Source organism: Scyliorhinus torazame, chromosome 19 (genome assembly GCF_047496885.1).
Source record: "Scyliorhinus torazame isolate Kashiwa2021f chromosome 19, sScyTor2.1, whole genome shotgun sequence".
Taxonomy (NCBI): domain Eukaryota; kingdom Metazoa; phylum Chordata; class Chondrichthyes; order Carcharhiniformes; family Scyliorhinidae; genus Scyliorhinus; species Scyliorhinus torazame.
In genome coordinates this window covers 100,216,294-100,236,904 of record NC_092725.1, presented here as the reverse complement: position 1 = coordinate 100,236,904, position 20,611 = coordinate 100,216,294, and the positions used below count along the sequence as shown (strand labels likewise).

General features: G+C 50.1%; 1 protein-coding gene across 1 annotated transcript in view; it reads left to right on the top strand.

Moving 5' to 3' along the window:
* The first annotated feature begins 2,978 nt into the window (after positions 1-2,978).
* The window catches only part of LOC140395926 (GLIPR1-like protein 1), a 67,728-nt gene continuing 50,095 nt past the window's right edge, over positions 2,979-20,611 (top strand). Inside the window, exon 1 of the mRNA XM_072483975.1 lies at positions 2,979-3,164. Within this exon, the coding sequence (XP_072340076.1) occupies positions 3,009-3,164 (156 nt within the window). The 5' untranslated portion in view covers positions 2,979-3,008. The remainder of the gene's footprint in view (positions 3,165-20,611) is intronic.

The window sequence follows — 20,611 nt, the reverse complement described above, 5'->3', positions numbered from 1 at the left end:
CTATGTTTCTATGTACACGAGTAAAATTTACCCTCACAAATAAAATCTTTAACTAGTTCAGCAGGGGCTTGGGAACCTGAATTGTGGCTCCAGTGTACAGGAGGTTGAGTAGTGAGGTTATGAGTAGGGTTTCAAAGTTGCAGGAGTGTACCGGCAAGCAGGAAGGTGGTTTAAACTGTGTCTTCTTCAATGCCAGGAGCATCCGGAATAAGGTTGGTGAACTTGCGGCATGGGTTGGTACCTGGGACTTCGATGTTGTGGCCATTTCGGAGGCATGGATAGAGCAGGGACAGGAATGGTTGTTGCAGGTGCCGGGATTTAGATATTTCAGTAAGCTCAGGGAAGGTGGTAAAAGAGAGGAAGGGGTGGGATTGTTAGTCAAGGACAGTATTACGGTGGCAGAAAGGACGTTTGATGAGGACTCGTCTACTGAGGTAGTATGGGCTGAGGTTAGAAACAGGAAAGGAGAGGTCACGCTGTTAGGGGTTTTCTATAGGCCTCCGAAAAGTTCCAGAGATGTAGAGGAGAGGATTGCAAAGATGATTCTGGATAGGAGCGAAAGCAACAGGGTAGTTGTTATGGGGGACTTTAACTTTCCAAATATTGACTGGAAACGCTATAGTTCGAGTACATTAGATGGGTCCGTTTTTGTCCAATGTGTGCAGGAGGGTTTCCTGACACAGTATGTAGATAGGCCAACGAGAGGCGAGGCCATATTGGATTTGGTACTGGGTAATGAACCAGGACAGGTGTTAGATTTGGAGGTAGGTGAGCACTTTGGTGATAGTGACCACAATTCGATTACGTTTACTTTAGTGATGGAAAGGGATAGGTATATACCGCAGGGCAAGAGTTATATCTGGGGGAAAGGCAATTATGATGCGATGAGGCAAGACTTAGGATACATCGGATGGAGAGGAAAACTGCAGGGAATGGGCACGATGGAAATGTGGAGCTTGTTCAAGGAACAGCTACTGCGTGTCCTTGATAAGTATGTACCTGTCAGGCAGGGAGGAAGTGGTCGAGTGAGGGAACCGTGGTTTACTAAAGCAGTCGAAACACTTGTCAAGAGGAAGAAGGAGACTTATGTAAAGATGAGACATGAAGGTTCACTTAGGGCGCTCGAGAGTTACAAGTTAGCTAGGAAGGACCTAAAGGGAGAGCTAAGAAGAGCCAGGAGGGGACATGAGAAGTCTTTGGCAGGTAGGATCAAGGATAAGCCTAAAGCTTTCTATAGATATGTCAGGAATAAAAGAATGACTAGGGTAAGAGTAGGGCCAGTCAAGGACAGTAGTGGGAAGTTGTGCTTGGAGTCCGAGTAGATAGGAGAGGTGCTAAATGAATATTTTTCGTCAGTATTCACACAGGAAAAAGACAATGTTGTTGAGGAGAATACTGAGATTCAGACTACTAGACTAGAAGGGCTTGAGGTTCATAACGAGGAGGTGTTAGCAATTCTGGAAAGTGTGAAAATAGATAAGTCACCTGGGCCGGATGGGATTTATCCTAGGATTCTCTGGGAAGCTAGGGAGGAGATTGCTGAGCCTTTGGCCTTGATCTTTAAGTCATCTTTGTCTACAGGAATAGTGCCAGAAGACTGGAGGATAGCAAATGTTGTCCCCTTGTTCAAGAAGGGGAGTAGAGATAACCCCGGTAACTATAGACCAGTGAGCCTTACTTCTGTTGTGGGAAAAATCTTGAAAAGGTTTATAAGAGATATGATATATAATCATCTGGAAAGGAATAATTTGATTAAAGATAGTCAACACGGTTTTGTGAAGGGTAGGTCGTGCCTCACAAACCTTATTGAGTTCTTTGAGAAGGTGACCAAACAGGTGGATGAGGGTAAAGCAGTTGATGTGGTGTATATGGATTTCAGTAAAGCGTTTGATAAGGTTCCCCACGGTAGACTACTGCAAAACTGGTGCAATTCAGCTCCAGCGGGAGAACAGTCTCCCAAATGGAGAATCCTGCCCCTTGAATCTGCATATATGATGTGGGAGGTGCCACTCTCCTGTTCCACATTAACTCAGATACATATTATCACAATAGGGTTGGATTAAGCACTCCATCACTGATGAGTTTGAAGATCAGGGTGGTCATTAAATCTAATGACCAGCCTACCCATCACCTACCTGCTACCCTTTTCCCCACTGCAATACTAGTGTTGGGGGTGGCATTAGGCAGCATGGCCCAGGGTCAATTGAGGCACTTTGCCTCATCTCATAGCGGTGGGAGAGGTCCATGCCAAGCAGCCAGCCTGGCAGCTTGCCTAACTGGACTGTGGTGGGTGAGGGAATGCACCTTAATGGTTAGATACCCCCACAAGGTAGCACAGTCTCCCCCACCGAACACCTTTCAAACACCCACCAGCCACACTCATGTCGCTTTGCCTGCCAGCTCAACACATGGCGAGTCACAGGGAAATTATGGTGGTGATGTCACAGGACTAGCAATCCAAAGACCCAGCTAATGATCTGGCAACACGGGTTCAAATCCCACCACAGCAACTGATACTCATCTGGTTTACTTTTGTCCCTTTTGGGAAGGATATCGGTCATCCTTAGCTGGTCTGGGCTACTTGTGACTCCAGGTCCAATGTGATTTATACGACTCTTAGATGGCCTAGCAAGCCACTCAGTTCAAAGGGAATTAGGGATTGGGAAGAAACGCTGGCCTTAAAACCCACATCTCATGAAAAAAAATTCCAAATACTCAAATCCTGAAACAAACACAGCGAATACTGGACAACCTCAGCAGATCTGACATCGAGAGTGAGCTAACATTTGGAGTCTGGCTGACTGCAAAGCTCTTACCTTAAAATCTCTCAACACCGCCCTCTCCTTCCGCCCCAGCCCGTTTCCCGCCATTTCCCGAGCCCCGCCCCCACCCGCCATTTCCCCGAGCCCGCCCCCTTTCCCGCCATTTCCCCGAGCCCCGCCCTTTTCCCGAGCCCCGCCCCTGCGAACCGTCACTTCCTCTGGCTACCCTCTCACTTTCGTGGCTCTATGGCGGCAGTTTGGTTCCTTTTGCTGCAGTCGCTGTTTTTAATCGGCTCTCCCACGGAATACCCCATGGACGCGAAATTTGTCGAGATGTGCGTGAACCAGCACAACCGGCACCGCTCGGCGGTGAACCCCGGAGCCAGCAACATGCACTTCATGGTAAACCCCACATGTCCGACGAACAACCGTGTTCAGATCTCTTGAAGGAAATAATGGCGTGGAGGGGGTAGATGGAGAGACGCGGACTGCCGGTGGCAGCCCAGCGTCGGTGAGAGGCGGAAATGGCGGGAACACTGGTTTCGCTGCCGGCGATAGTGAGAGGGAGGGGGGAGAATGCGCCTGCGCGCAGTGATCGGCAGGCGGTTTCACGGCAACCCCCCCGCCGCTGGGAAGACGGGACTGGGAGGCAGTTTCAAGGTCCCCTGCGCTTGGAAGGTTCCAGAGAGAACGGCCGAGCCGCCATCGGGCGGCTGCGAAAGGGGCCGTATGCCTTTGACGCTCGTGAATTCGGACACTGCTTAAAACAATTTCTTGAAGTTAAAACCAACTCTCAACATTATATATGGTTTCGAAACCTTTTAAAACGTTGCCACGATGGTGAGGGGTGTTAGTTATATCTTGAATCGGATCTGCTGATATTCGCACTTGGTGTTTGTAAGTTTTTGATGGGAGATGCCGGCTTTGGGGTGGGCACAGTAAGAAGTCTGACAACACCAATTTAAAGTCCAACAAGTTTGTTTTGAATCACTAGCTTTCAGGGCACAGCTACTTCATCAGGTGAATGAAGAGGTGGGTTCCACAAACATAGATATAGACAAAGTCAATGCTGCAAGATGATGCTTTGAATTGCAAGTCTTCGCAGGTAATTAAGTCTTTACAGGTCCAGACGGTGCGACTGGAGAGAGGGATAATCACAGGTTAGAGAGGTGTGAATTGTCTCAAGCCAGGACAATCGGTAGAATTTTGCAAGCTCAGCCAGATTGGTGGGGGGGGGGGGGGGTGGCGGCGGAGTGAATGTAATGAAACATGAATCCAAGGTCCCTGTTGAGGCCGAACTCATGTATGTGGACCTTGACTATCAGTTTCTGCTCAGCGATTCTGACTTGTCGCGCATTCTGAAGGCCGCCTTTGCGAACGCTTACCCTCATCGCAATGGATGCATTCCTCGTCACAATGGACGTCTCTACACCAGCATCCCCCATGACAACGGCATTGCTGCAACAGCCTCAGTACTCACCACCGACAACTGCCAATCTCCAGACGCAATTCTACAACTCATCCGCTTCATCGTGGATCACAACATCTTCATCCAGACAAGGAACAGCCATGGGGACCACATTCACACCTCAATACGCCAACATCATCATCCACAAGTTTGAACAAGACCTCCTCACCGCACAGGACCTTCAACCGACATTATATACCAGATACACAATGACATTTCTTTCCTTTGGACCCACGGCAAAGAATCACTGAAAAGACTTCACAATGACATCAATAAGTTCCATCCAACTATCAGACTCACCATGGACTACTCTCCAGAATCGGTTGCATTCTTGGGCACACTCATCTCCATAAAGGACGGTCACCTCAGCACTTTGCTTTACCGCAAGCGCACGGATAACCTCACGATGCTCCACTTCTCCAGCTTCTACCCTACACACATTAAAGAAGCCATCCCCTATGGACAAGCCCCCCGTATACGCAGGATCTGCTCAGACGAGGAGGAATGTAACAGACATCTACACACTGAAATACACCCTGTTAGTTTGCTGCAAACAATTATATGGCGCTCGATTCATCGATCAACAGTTCCAACGCGCCACAGCAAAATACCTCAGCCACCTCCTCAGAAGAGAAACAACCGACAGAGTACCCTTCGTCGTCCAGTACTTACCCGGAGCGGAGAAACTACGACATCTCTGCAGCCTTCAACACGTCATCCATGAAGACATACATCCTGCCAAGGCCATCCCCACACCCCCTTCATCTTGCCTTCAGACAACCGCGCAACCTAAAACAGACCATTGTTTGCAGCAAACTACCCAGCCTTCAGGAGAACAGCAACCATGGCACCACACAACCCTGCCATGGCAACCTCTTCCAGGCGTGCCAGATCATCGACATACGTACCACCAGTACATGCGAGAACACCCCCACTAGCTACGTGGTACATACTCGTGTGACTTGGCCAACGTTGTCTACCTGGTGCGCTGCAGGAAAGGTTGTCACGAGACATGGTACATTGGCGAGACCATGCAGACGCTGCGACAACAGATGAACGGACATCGCGCGACAATCGCCAGGCAGGAATGTTCCCTGTCTGGGAACACTTCAGCCGTTAAGGCCATTCAGTCTCTGATCTTCGGATAAGCCTTCTCCAAGGCGGCCTTCAGGCGTTGCGACAACGCAGAATCGGCGAGCAGAAACTGACAGCCAAGTTCCGCATGCATGAGTGGGACCTTGGATTCATGTTTCATTACATTCATCCCCCACCATCTGGCCTGCGCTTGCAAAATCCTAACAACTGTCCTGGCTTGAGACAATTCACACCTCTTTAACCTGTGATTATTCCTCTCCCCGGTCGCACCGTCTGGACCTTTAAAGACTTAATTACCTGCAAAGTCTCACATGCAAAGTATCATCTTGCATCATTGAATTCGTCTATATATGTGTTTGTGGAACCCACCTCTTTATTCACCTGATGAAGGAGCTGTGCTCCGAAAGCTAGTGATTCAAAACAAACCTGTTGGACTTTAACCTGGTGTTGTCAGACTTCTTACTGTAAGTTTTTGGTGTATGGACATTGAACAGGGGATTTACAATCAGTGTCCACCGCCTGCCTAAATATATGTCATTCATCGGTCAAAACTGTAAACCCAATATTTTCCATTTAGTCCACCAGATTTGCAGAAATGAAACCTCCCTGCGTAATTCTGCAAATGTCAGTATAGTGGTACACATTATATACAATTGCTCAATATACAGCAGATAAACAGGCATTTTTAACTTAATTAAAGGAATTGCTGGAAAGTCCACCGTTATTTGCCTATCCTGCGTCATCCTTGCAAAATGGTGGTGAACATAAATAGGAGCAAGTAGGTCATTTGGCATTTCAAGACTGCACAATCAATATGACCATGGTTCATCCTCTATTTCAACACCAGACTCCTGTGCTTTTCCCCCAGCCCCCCCCCCCCCTCCCATGCCATTAGAGTTAGAAACCTATCTTTTCCTTAAATATATTCAGTGATTTTGGCCTCTACAGCCTGTGATAGAGACGTCCACAGGTTCATCATCCTCTGAGTGAAGACGTTTCTCATCTCAGTCTTCAATGGTCTTCACTGTATCCTGACACCATGATGCCTTTTTTTGAGACTCTGCAATCCGGGGAAACAATATCCCTGCATCCAATCTGTCCAGCCCTCTTGGGTTTTAGACAGTTGCAGTAAGACATCCTTGTTCGGTATTCAAATCCTCTTCCCATAAAGCCAACGTATCATTTGCTTTCCTAACTGCATGCTTGCTTTCAGTGATTGGTGAACTTGGACAAAATTTCCCAATCTATCACCGTTTAAGTAATACTCTGCCATTGTTTTTCCTACCAAAGTGGACAACTTCATACATTCGCATATTGTGTCTTCCATGCGTTAACCAACTCAACCTGTCTAAATCACCTTGATGCCTCTTTACATCCTCCTTACCACTCATTCCCAACTAGTTTTGTGTTGTCAGCAAACCTAGTATTACGGGCCAGGGTTTAGAGAACCCCAAATTATATCATGTAGTTCACCTGACCCATAACTTTAAATAGAATTTGGTTATAGGGAGCACAAGAGCCCACTACAGGTGTGATGCAACAGAGATCTAAAGTACTTATAAAACAAAACAATGTTTATTATATGAATTCAGTTAACATTTTATAAACACACAGTAAACATCTTAGCAACTATCAACTCAAATACTTCCCCCAAAGAATACAATACTCTATAAGTAATCCTTAATCTTTCCTAAACAACATCCATAAGATAAATCCTTTTTAAAATAAAGACAGCAGGTTTAAATTCTCTACTGAAAGCAGTTATCACTTTTAAATTAGCCAGTGATCTGAAGACATTATTTTCATACAGAGAGATCAAAATTACACCTTGTTTGGCTGGATGCAGCTCCAATTCTTAAAACGAAACCAAACACACACTGTAGCTGCCAGCTCAAAAACGAAATAAAACAGACAGACAGCCCAGCTCCACCCACACTCTGACATCACACTGCAGCTATTTGATAAAACACCCATTTCTTAAAGGTACATCCAGTACAGCTATTTGATAAACACCCATTTCTTAAAGGTACTACATTACATTTAGAAATATAACATTTGGTTCCCTCATCCAAATATTTACATGAATTGTGAACAGCTGGGGCCCAAGCACTAATCCATGTGTTACCCTACTGCCTGTAACTCCAAAAATGCCCATTTGGTCCCAAATGATTTCTGCCTGCTAATTAATTAACAATCCATGCCAGTATATTACCTCCAATCTCATGTGCTTTAACTTTGCACACTAACCTCCTATTTGGGACTTCAAAAGCTTTCTGAAAATCCAAATACACCACATCCACTGGTTCTCCCTTATCTTACTAGTTCCTACTGATGTTAGGGTAACCGGTCTGTAATTCCCTTTTTTCCCTCCTTTTTTAAAATAGTGAGGTTGCATTTGCCACGCTTCAATTTTCTGAAGCTGTTCCAGAATCAACACAATTTTGGAAGTTGACAACTAACGCATCCACTATTTCCATGGCCACAGGGGAGGTGGTGGCACAGTGGCATTGTCACGGTGGATGGTAAAGTGTGAATTCAATAAAAATCTGGAATGAAAAGTCTAAAGATGACCATGAAGCCATTGTTGATTGTTGTAAAAACCCATCAGGTTCACTAATATCCTTGAGGGATGAAAAGCTCCTGTCCTTACCCAGCCTGATTTACATGTAACTCCAGACCCACAGCAATGTGGTTGACTCTTAAAAGCAAGCAAGCCAATCTGTTCAAGGGCAATTCGGGATGAGCAATAAATGTTGGACCAGCCAGCGAAGCCCACATTCAATTAATGATTTTAAAAATCTAAGATTTAGATTAGCAGGCCCTCGGCATTTATAGGCTTTCAGTTCCATTACGAGCACCTTTTAAAAGAAAAAAACATTTCTTTCAATTCCTCCTCACTACATTTCTGGAAAGTTATTTGTATCATCTGTGAAGACCAATCCAAAGTAGTTGTTTAATTGCTCTGTTGTTTTGTTCTCTTATAAATTCTCCTATTTCGGCCCGTAAAGCTGAAATACTCTCACTATTTCTCCCCTCTTAATTAATCTCTGTCCTCCTTTGCTGAATTCTAAACTGCTCCCAATCCATGGCTGATTTCTCTTTGGATCTATTAATAACCTTCATTTCTTTCGTTAGACATGGTTGGGCTGGGGAGACTTCCGGTGGCGGCTATGAAGGAGTAAGTCGCACATTTGGTGGCTCCCGCTCTGGTCGGACTTTTGGACCTTTCCCCCGTTTTTCTACCGGACTTGAATTGTAAAACGGATGTTAGTGGCAATTGTTTACTGAATTCCCACTTCGGTGCATGGAGAGAAGGACTAGAAGTGTTTGTAAGGGCAGAAACAAAAAGATAGAGAAGGCTTGGGCTGTAGCTGCAACAGAAGACAGCATGGCGGAGGTTCGGACCTCCAGCAGTCTAGAGCAGCTGATGCAAGTCATTAAGGAAGGCTTTGCTACGCAGAAACGGGACTGCTTGGAACCGATAAAAGAGTCGATTGAGCAGTTGGAGCATAGATTGGACGCCCAGGATCGGGCGATCCAGAAGGTGGAGAAGGCGCTGGCTGAGCAGGAGGAACATCAGACTGCCGAGCAGCTGGAGTTGGGGATGATGAGGGACCAGCAGAAGAAGCTCCTGGAGAAGGTGGAGGACCTAGAAAATAGGTCCCACCGGCAGAACCTAAGAATCGTCGGGCTCCCGGAGGGGTCCGAAGGAACGGACGCTGGGGCATACATCGCAGACATGTTTGAGAAGCTGCTGGGGGATGGGGCATTCTCCCGGCCCTTGGAGGTGGATAGGGCTCACAGAGCACTTGCGAGGAAGCCGCGAATGGGGGACCCCCCCCCCCCGAGGGCAATGGTGGTGAGATTCCACAGGTTCTCTGATAAGGAGCGCATTCTACCGTGGGCCAAGCAGACACAGCTGTAAATGGGACAATAGCATCCTGCGTGTTTACCGGTACCTGAGTGTAGAGCTGGCCAGGAGGAGAGCAGGCTTCAACCAGATCAGGTCGATTCTTCTTCAGAAAAAGGTGAAGTTTGGACTGTTATACCCAGCCCGACACTGGGTCACGCATGAGGATTAGCATTTCTACTTCGAGTCGCCTGAGGACGCGTTGGACTTTGCGAAAAAGAAAGGGCTGGTGATGGATTGAGAACTTTTGAACTTGGCTGCAACGTTCATGTTTTTGCATTTTCTTTTTGTTTCTCTGTTTTTGTAAAAGTTTCTCGCTTTGCGTTTCTTGGAAGATGTTTGTGATGCCGTTTGCATTGATTTGGAACCAGCGGTAGAGCTGAGTGAGTTAAGGTTTTCATTTGCACTATTGGGGGATGGAGCTGTGCTTGTTTTGATCTTGGTGTCTTTCTGTTGGCAATTGTGTGGGGATTGTTTGATGTTGGACTTTGTTTGTATGAGCGGGGGGGGGGGGGGGGGGGTGGAGGGAACAATTGGTGGGAGACTGTATGAGCGGGGGTGGGAACAATAGGTGGGAGACTATCTGGCGCCGGGGATGGGGCCACCGAGCTAGCTCTCGGAAGCACAGTGGGGGGTGTGCATATGTTTGGTTTAGTAAAGGGGTTGGGTTACAGGGTGTTATTACTAGGGGGGGGGAGGGGGGTGAATGTTCTGCTGACGAGGGAGGGACTTGGGCCAAGGGATAGAGAGGAGGTTGAGGGCGGGGGCTGCCTGGGGATGGACCGGTGGAACATAGAACATAGAAAATACAGCACAGAACAGGCCCTTCGGCCCACGATGTTGTGCCGAACCTTTGTCCTAGATTAATCATAGATTATCATTGAATTTACAGTGCAGAAGGAGGCCATTCGGCCCTTTGAGTCTGCACCGGCTCTTGGAAAGAGCACCATACCCAAACTCAACACCTCCACCCAACACCAAGGGCAATTTGGACATTAAGGGCAATTTATCATTGGCCAATTCACCTAACCCGCACATCTTTGGACTGTGGGAGGAAACCGGAGCACCCGGAGGAAACCCACGCAGACACGGGGAGGACGTGCAGACTCCGCACAGACAATGACCCAAGCCGGAATCGAACCTGGGACCATGGAGCTGTGAAGCAATTGCGCTATCCACAATGCTACCGTGCTGCCCTTAAGAACAAATAAATCTACACTATATCATTTTACCGTCATCCATGTACCTATCCAATAGCTGCTTGAAGGTCCCTAATGTTTCCGACTCAACTACTTCCACAGGCAGTGCATTCCATGCCCCCACTACTCTCTGGGTAAAGAACCTACCTCTGATATCCCTCCTATATCTTCCACCTTTCACCTTAAATTTATGTCCCCTTGTAATGGTGTGTTCCACCCGGGGAAAAAGTCTCTGACTGTCTACTCTATCTATTCCCCTGATCATCTTATAAACCTCTATCAAGTCGCCCCTCATCCTTCTCCGCTCTAATGAGAAAAGGCCTAGCACCCTCAACCTTTCCTCGTAAGACCTACTCTCCATTCCAGGCAACATCCTGGTAAATCTTCTTTGCACCTTTTCCAGAGCTTCCACATCCTTCCTAAAATGAGGCGACCAGAACTGTACACAGTATTCCAAATGTGGCCTTACCAAAGTTTTGTACAGCTGCATCATCACCTCACGGCTCTTAAATTCAATCCCTCTGTTAATGAACGCGAGCACACCATAGGCCTTCTTCACAGCTCTATCCACTTGAGTGGCAACTTTCAAAGATGTATGAACATAGACCCCAAGATCTCTCTGCTCCTCCACATTGCCAAGAACTCTACCGTTAACCCTATATTCCGCATTCATATTTGTCCTTCCAAAATGGACAACCTCACACTTTTCAGGGTTAAACTCCATCTGCCACTTCTCAGCCCAGCTCTGCATCCTATCCATGTCTCTTTGCAGCCGACAACAGCCCTCCTTACTATCCACAACTCCACCAATCTTCGTATCGTCTGCAAATTTACTGACCCACCCTTCAACTCCCTCATCCAAGTCATTAATGAAAATCACAAACAGCAGAGGACCCAGAACTGATCCCTGCGGTACGCCACTGGTAACTGGGATCCAGGCTGAATATTTGCCATCCACCACCACTCTCTGACTTCTATCGGTTAGCCAGTTCGTTATCCAACTGGCCAAATTTCCCACTATCCCATGCCTCCTTACTTTCTGCATAAGCCTACCATGGGGAACTTTATCAAATGCCTTACTAAAATCCATGTACACTACATCCACTGCTTTACCTTCATCCACATGCTTGGTCACCTCCTCAAAGAATTCAATAAGATTTGTAAGGCAAGACCTACCCCTCACAAATCCGTGTTGACTATCCCTAATCAAGCAGTGTCTTTCCAGATGCTCAGAAATCCTATCCTTCAGTACCCTATTCCATTACTTTGCCTACCACCGAAGTAAGACTAACTGGCCTGTAATTCCCAGGGTTATCCCTAGTTCCTTTTTTGAACAGGGGCACGACATTCGCCACTCTCCAATCCCCTGGTACCACCCCTGTTGATAGTGAGGACGAAAAGATCATTGCCAACGGCTCTGCAATTTCATCTCTTGCTTCCCATAGAATCCTTGGATATATCCCGTCAGGCCCGGGGGACTTGTCTATCCTCAAGTTTTTCAAAATGCCCAACACATCTTCCTTCCTGACAAGTATTTCCTCGAGCTTACCAATCTGTTTCACACTGTCCTCTCCAACAATATCGCCCCTCTCATTTGTAAATACAGAAGAAAAATACTCATTCAAGACCTCTCCTATCTCTTCAGACTCAATACACAATCTCCCGCTACTGTCCTTGATCGGACCTACCCTCGCTCTAGTCATTCTCATATTTCTCACGGTGGAGGCACGGAGCACTGTCTGGAGGCGGGCCTAAAGAAGGGGATGGCTGATCGGCGGGGGGGGGGGGGGGTGAAGAGGCAATGAGCCCCCCAACTAGGCTGATCACCTAGAATATTCGAGGGTTAAATGGGCCAGTCAAAAGGGCACGTGTGTTCGCGCATCTTGGATTGAAGGCAGATGTGGTAATGTTGCAGGAGATGTACCTTAGAGTAACGGACCAGGTTAGACTGAGGAAAGGCTGGGTCAGTCAGGTCTTTCACTCAGGGCTAGATTTAACGACTAGAGGGGTCGCGATCCTGATCAAAAGCGGGTGGTGTTTGATGCGGGTATAATAGTCTCGGATGTGGGAGGTCGGTATATTATGGTCAGTTGGAAGCAAGAAGAAGTGCAGGTGGTATTGGTAAATGTGTATGTGCCAAATTGGGATGATGTGGAGTTTATAAAGAGGATGCTGGGGAAGATACCGGACCTGGACCCGCACAGGTTGGTCATGGGAGGGGACCTCAACTTAGTTATGCACCCTGGCTTGGACGGGTCAAGCTCAAAAATGGGCAGAGTGCCAGCAATGACAAAGGAACTAAGAGGGTTCATGGAGCTGATGTGGGGGGTGGATCCATGGAGATTTGGGCAACCGAGGGTGAAGGAGTTCTCTTTCTACTCACACATGCATAAAGTGTATTCCCGGATTATGGTAAACCACTGTGTTCCTATATTAAGGGTTGTACGGTAGAACCTGCACTACAGGTTCACCTGGGCCCCTGCATGCTAGCTCCGCCCACGAGCCGGGTTATAAATATGTGTGGCCTTCAGCTCGCAGCCATTTCGTCAGCTGCTGCAGGAGGCCACACTTCAGATACTAATAAAGCCTCAGTTTGAATTCAACTTCGTCTCCAGCCAAATTGATCGTGCCTCAATTTATTAGTATCTGATTCAGAAGATGGACTTCCAGATTAAACCAGATCGACTGCAGCTCGATCCACACGCAAGCGACGCCAGAAAGGACTTTCAGCACTGGCTAGCTTGTTTTGAAGCGTATATCAACGCGGCGCCGACCCCTGTTCCAGAGGCTCAGAAGATTCAGATCTTGTACTCCAGACTAAACTCTAAAATCTTCCCGCTGATCCAGGATGCGCCCAATTACGCTGACGATATGACTCGACTCAAAGAGAGTTATGAGCAGAAGATGAACACGCGCTCGCAACGCGTACTCAACTACCTGGTGAGTCAATCGAGGACTTCTGGAGGGCCCTGATCCCACTAGTTCAGGACTGTGACTGCCAGGACATTACAGCTAAGGAGCACTCAGATCTCCATATGAGGGACGCTTTTGTAACGGATTGGGTCCGATGTTATCAGGCAGCGGCTCCTAGAAGGGGCCACGCGCGACCTCGCAGAGACTAAAACACTAGCGCTTTCCATGACTGTCGCCCTGCGCAAAGTACAGTCCTACGCCCCCAACCACGCGGCCCACTCCCCCTACGCTTCATGGGCCCCACAGGCAGCCGCCCCAGCGGGGGCGCTACCCACCCAGTACGCCTGCGCTGCACGCCAGCCAGTGATCTCCAGGGGGCCCCGATGCAATTTTTGAGGCCAACAAAGACACCCCCGCCAACGCTGCCTGGCCCGCGCTGCCCTTTGTAAGGCCTGCGGGAAGAAGGGCCACTATGCAGTGGTGTGCCACGCCCGCTCAGCGGCAGCGGTATCCCCCACGGTCATGGACAATGGGTGCCGCTATCCTCCCCTCCCCAGGCCATGTGCGAGCAATGGGCACCGCCATCCTCTCCCCCGCACAACACGTGCGTTTCATGGGCGCCGCCATCTTGCTCCACCCCGCAACGTGCGTTCCATGGGCGCCGCCATTTTGTGACCCCCAAGACCTCCGGGCGCCGCCATCTTGTCCACCCCGCAGCACAAGGAGACAAACGGCGTTTCAGGACCCCGACGTAGCGGCCGCCTCACTACCCGACAATCAACCACGACTCGCATCCATGGTAATTGACCAGTCCAGACCACACACTGACCAACGCATCCACCAGCGTGAAAGTCAACGGCCACGTGACCTCCTGCCTACTGGACTCCGGGAGCACCGAGAGCTTTGTACATCCAAATACGGTAAGGCGCTGCTCCGTTAAGGTACACCCTACCAATCAAAGTATCTCCCTGGCCTCCGGATCCCATCGCGTAGTGATCTGGGGGTACTGCAAGGTCACGCTCACAGTCCAAGACGTAGAGTTCCACGGTTTTCGCCTCTACGTCCTCCCTAACCTCTGCGCTGTACTTATCCTTGGCCTGGATTTTCAGTGCAACCTCCAGAGCCTGACCCTTAAATTCGGCGGACCCTTACCACCCCTCACTGTGCGGCCTCGCGACCCTAAAGGTCGATCCTCCGTCCCTCTTAGCCAATTTAACTACAGATTGTAAACCCATCGCCACCAGGAGCAGACGATACAGCACCCAGGATAAGGCCTTCATCAGGTCCGAGGTCCAGCGGTTGCTTCAGGAGGGAGTCATCGAGGCCAGCAACAGCCCCTGGAGAGCTCAAGTGGTCGTTGTTAAGTCTGGGGAGAAACACCGAATAGTCGTGGACTACAGCCAGACCATCAACAGGTACACGCAGCTCGACGTGTACCCCCTCCCATGCATATCTGACATGGTTAACCAGATTGCACAGTACTGGGTCTTCTCAACGGTGGACCTGAAATCCGCTTACCACCAGCTCCCCATCCGTAAATCGGACCGGCCATATACCGCCTTCGAGGCAGACGGCCGGCTATATCACTTCCTTAGGGTCTCCTTCGGCGTCACCAATGGGGATTCGGTCTTCCAAAGGGAGATGGACCGAATGGTCGACCGGTACGGCTTGCGGGCCACGTTTCCGTACCTAGACAATGTGACAATCTGCAGCCATGATCAGCAGGACCACGACGCTAACCTCGCTAAATTTCTCTGCACCGCCACTCTCCTCAACCTCATATATAACAAGGAGAAGTGTGTGTTCCGTACAAACCGCTTAGCCATCCTCGGCTACGTGGTCCAGAACGGAGTTCTGGGGCCCGATCCCGACCGCATGCGCCCCCTCGTGGAGCTTCCACTGCCCCAAGGCCCTCAAACGCTGCCTGGGGTTCTTCTCGTATTACGCTCAGTGGGTCCTAAACTATGCGGACAAGGCCCGCCCACTCATAGTCCTCTCATTTCCACCTGACGGCAGAGGCCCAACAGGCCTTCGCCCGGATCAGAGCTGATATTGCCAAAGCTGGAATGCACGCTGTAGACAAAACATTTCCTTTCCAAGTAGAAAGCGACGCATCGGACGTCACCCTTGCCGCCACCCTCAACCAGGCAGGCAGGCCCGTGGCATTCTTTACCCGCACCCTCCATGCCTCTGAAATTCGGCACTCATCCGTCGAAAACGAGGCCCAGGCTATCGTTGAGGCTGTGTGACATTGGAGGCATTACCTGGCCAGCAGGAGATTCACTCCTCACTGACCAACAGTCGGTAGCCTTCATGTTCAACACGCAGCTGGGCAAGATCAAAAATGATAAAATCTTGCAGTGGAGAATCGAGCTCTCCACCTATAACTATGAGATTAAGTATCGCCCTGGGGCAAACACAAGCCCCAGACGCCCTATCCCGAGGTACATGTGCCAGCGCACAAGTAGACCGACTCCGGACCCTGCACGACAGCCTTTGTCACCCAGGGGTCACTCGGTTGTACCACTTCATTAAGGCACAAAATTTGCCCTACTCCATCGAGGAAGTAAGGACGATCACCAAGGACTGCCAGGTCTGTGCGGAATGCAAACCGCACTTCTACCGGCCGGACCGCGCGCACCTGGTGAAGGGCTCCCGCCCCTTTGTACGCCTCAGCATGGATTTCAAAGGCCTTCTCCGACCGACACACTTATTTCCTCAGTGTGATCGATGAATACTCCCGTTTTCCCTTCGCCATCCCATGCCCCGACATGACGTCTGCCACCGTCATTAAAGCCCTTAATTCTATCTTCACTCTGTTCGGCTTCCCCGCCTACGTCCACAGTGACAAGGGATCCTCATTCATGAGTGATGTGCTACGCCAGTTCCTGCTCAGCAGGGGTATCGCCTCCAGCAGAACGACGAGCTACAACCGCCGGGGAAACGGACAGGTAGAAAGGGAGAATGGGACAGTATGGAGGGCTGTCCAGCTGGCCCTACGGTCCAGAAATCTCCCGCTGGCAAGAGGTCCTCCCTGATGCACTACATTCTATTCGCTCATTACTTTGCACTGCTACTAACAGTACACCGCATGAACGTCTTTTTGTCTTCCCCAGGAAGTCCAGATCTGGGGTATCACTCCCAACTTGGCTCACAGCTCCGGGAACCGTGCTTCTCCGTAAACGTGCAGCTCCACAAGGCGGATCCGTTTGTGGAAAGGGTGCACCTGCTCCACGCAAACCCACAGTACGCCTATGCGGCGTTCCCCGACGGCCGCCAGGATACCGTCTCCCTCAGGGACCTGGCACCAGCAGGTTCCGCCCCCACACCACCCCTGGCCCTTCCTCTCCCTCGCCGCCCCCATAACCCCCCCCCCTCCCCCCCCCACCCCCCCACCCCAGGACTGTCCGTCCTCCCCCTGCCCACCCCCGTTGATGAATAGGATTTCGGCATGCTCCCGGAGTTAACTTCGACCACGACAGCACCCAACATCGCTGGCTCCACTTCGTCGATCCCAGAGGACGATCAAGGCGCCGGACCGGCTGAACCTCTGACCGGCCCACCGCATGATCAGAGACATTTTTTTTCCACTGTTCTGTAAATATTAAAGATTGTGAATTATATATAGTTATCCACCACCCCGCTGGACTCAATTTTAACGGGGTGAATGTGGTAAACCACTGTGTTCCTATATTAAGGGTTGTACAGTAGAACCTGCACTACAGGTTCACCTGGGCCCCTGCATGCTAGCTCTGCCCAGGAGCCAGGTTATAAATATGCGTGACCTTCAGCTCGCAGCCATTTTGTCAGCTGCTGTAGGAGGCCACACTTCAGATACTAATAAAGCCTCAGTTTGAATTCAACTTCGTCTCCAGCCAAATTGATCGTGCCTCACGGATTGATTTCTTTATTTTGAGCAGGGCCTTGCTGGCTGGGGTGGTGGACACGAGGTGCTCGGCGATTACAATCTCAGACCATGCTCAGCACTGGGTTGACCTGCAAGTTAGTAAAGACAGTAATCAGCGCCTGCACTGGAGGTTGGATGTGGGACTTTTGGCGTTGTGCGAGGGGCTGAGGAAATGCATTCAGGGCTACCTGCAGATCAATGACACGGGGAAAATTTCAACAGCGGTGGTGTGGGAAGCACTGATGGCCGTGGTCAGTGGGGAGCTGATCACGATCCGGGCCCATAGGGAGAAGGTGGACAGGGCAGAGACGGACCGACTGGTAAAGGAGGTACTACAGATTGATAGGAGGTATGTGGAGACCCCAGAGGCAGGGCTTTTAAGGGAACGACTGTTACAGGCGGAGTTTAGCTTGCTGACCACAGGGAGGGCGGTGGAGCAGCTGAGAAAGGCGAGGGGGCGATCTATGAACATGGAGAGAAGGCCAGCAGAATGCTTCCACAGCAACATAGGAAGAGGGAGGCAGCTAGGGAGATGGGGACCAGATTGGTGATTCAGTAGAGGTGAATAAGGCGTTTAGGATTTCTACAGCAGGCTGTACAGGTCAGAACTGCCTACGAGGCCGGAGGGGATGAGGCACTTCTTGGAGGGGCTGAATTTCCCAAAGGTGGACGGGGCTGGGGACCCCAATCGGGCTTGAAGGCCATGCAGGCCCCGGGTCAGGACTGGTGCCCAGTGCTGTATGTTTATAAAACGTTCTCAGGGATATTAAGGCCGGTGTTGTTGAGGATGTTCAATGAGGCAAGGGAAAGAGGGGTGTTGCCCCCGACGATGTCACAGGCAATGATTTCGCTGATTTAAAAAAAATATATATATTTATTAAAGTTTTTTAACACAATTTTTCTCCCTTACAAACAATAACCCCCCCCCCCCCCCGTAACAAAAAAAAACACGAGAAATCGCGCAGAGCAAGATATATACATGGCAAAATGATATATTTACACAGCTTTGTACACCGGCCCTCACCCGTGCGTGCCAGTTTCCCCAACCCTTCATGTCATCTCTTGCTCATCCACCCTCCCAGGCAGTCCCCCCCCTCCTCCCAGGATGTCCCCCCCCCTCCCCCCAAGGTTGCTGCTGCTGCTGACCGACCTTCCTCTAACGCTCCGCGAGATAGTCTAGAAACGGTTGCCACCGCCTGTAGAACCCCTGCGCAGACCCTCTCAAGGCGAACTTAATCCTCTCCAACTTTATGAACCCAGCCATATCATTTCTCCAGGCTGGGGGGCTTCGCCTCCTTCCACATTAGCAAGATCCTTTGCTGGGCTACTAGGGACGCAAAGGCCAGAATGCTGGCCTCTTTCGTCTCCTGCACTCCCGGTCCGCCACTCCTCTCCAGTGCCGGGCATGACTAAAACATATGGACATGGTTCGCCGGGCTCCCTGAGCACCTTCACATCTGTCCTCTACCCCAAAGAACCTACTCAACCTCGCCTCCGTCAAGTGCGCTCTGTGGACCACCTTAAATTGTATCAGGCTGAGCCTGGCACATGAGGAGGAGGAATTAACCCTACCTAGGGCATCCGCCCACAGACCTTCCTCGATCTCCCCCAGCTCCTCCTCACATTTACCCTTCAACTCTTCTACCAGCGCTTCCCCCTCTTCTTTCAACTCTTGGTGTATTTCCGACACCTTGCCCTCCCCGACCCATACATCCGAGATCACCTTATCTTGAACTTCTTGTGCCGGGAGCAACGGGAATTGATTTCGCTGTTTCTTAAGTGGGACAAGAACCCGGAGCTGTGTGTGGCCTACAGGCCGATCTCCCTGTTGAATGTAGATGCCAAGTCGCTGGCCAAAATCTTGTCCTCCTGGATTGAGGATTGTGTTCCGGACGTTATTGGGGAGGACCAGATGGGGTTTGTTAAGGGCAGGCTGTTGGTGGCCAATGTAAGAAGGCTGTTAAATGTAATCATGATGCCCCCAGAAGGTAGGGAAGTGGAGGTAGTGATCGCAATGGATGCAGAAAACGCTTTTGATCGGGTAGAATGGGACTATCTGTGGGAGATACTGGGACGGTTCGGATTCGGGTGGGGCTTTATTGACTGGGTCAGGTTACTGTATCAGGCTCCTGTGGCAAGTGTACGGACGAATAGGACAACATCGGACTATTTTAGACTGCACCGGGGGATGAGACAGGGATGCCCCCTCTCCCCACTGTTGTTTGCGCTGGCTACAGAGCCGTTGGCAATTGCTCCGAGAGCCTCGAGGACTGAACTGCTTCTATACGTTTTGGATCCAATAGAGGGGATGGAAGAAATCGTGAGGACTCTGGGAGAATTTGGCCCGTTTTCGGGGTACAAGCTTAATATGGGGAAAGAGTGAGATGTTTGTGGTCCAGGCGAGGGGACAGGAGAGGCGACTGGGAGAGCTGCTGTTTAGGTTAGTAGAGGGATGCTTTAGCTACCTAGGCATCCAAGTGGCGGGGGAATGGGACTGGCTGCATAAATTGAATCTGGCCCTGGCTGGTGGACCAAATGTAGGACACACTTCCGTTGTGTCTGGCTGGGAGGGTGCAAACGGTGAAGCTGACGGTCCTCCCGAGATTCCTATTTGTATTTCAGTGTCCCCATCTTTATTCTGCGGTCCTTTTTTAAGCGGGTCAACAGAGTGATGACGGGCTTCGTCTGGGCGGGCAAGACCCGACGAGTAAGGAAGGTAATGCTTGAGCGGAGTCGGGGGAGGGCGGGCTGGCGGTACCAAATTTTAGGAACTATTACTGGGCGGCTAATATAGCCATGATCAGGAAGTGCGTGGTGGGGGAGGGGTCGGCATGTAAGGGCACCAGTTTGGGGGCGTTGGTAACTGCGCCTCTGCCGTTCCCGCCAGCACAACACCAGTCCAGTGGTGGTGGTGGCCGTGAGAGTTTGGGGCCAGTGGAGGCGGCATGTGGGAACAGTGGGAACATCGGTCTGGGCCCCAATCTGTGATAGAACATAGAACAGTACAGCACAGAACAGGCCCTTCAGCCCTCGATGTTGTGCCGAGCCTTGTCCGAAACCAAAATCAAGCTATCCCACTCCCTGTCATTATGGTGTGTTCCATGTGCCTATCCAATAACCGCTTGAAAGTTCCTAAAGTGTCCGACTAGATAATCACCGGTTTGCCCCGGGGAGTATGGATGGGGGGTTCCGGTTATGGCGGTGAGCGGGAATTGAGAGGATGGGGGATATGTTCCTAGAGGGGAGCTTTCCGAGTATGAGGGCGTTGGAGGAAAAGTTTGGGTTGGCGAGAGGAAACAAATTCAGGTATCTCCAGGTGCGGGACTTCCTTCGTAAACAGGTGTAAACATTCCCGCT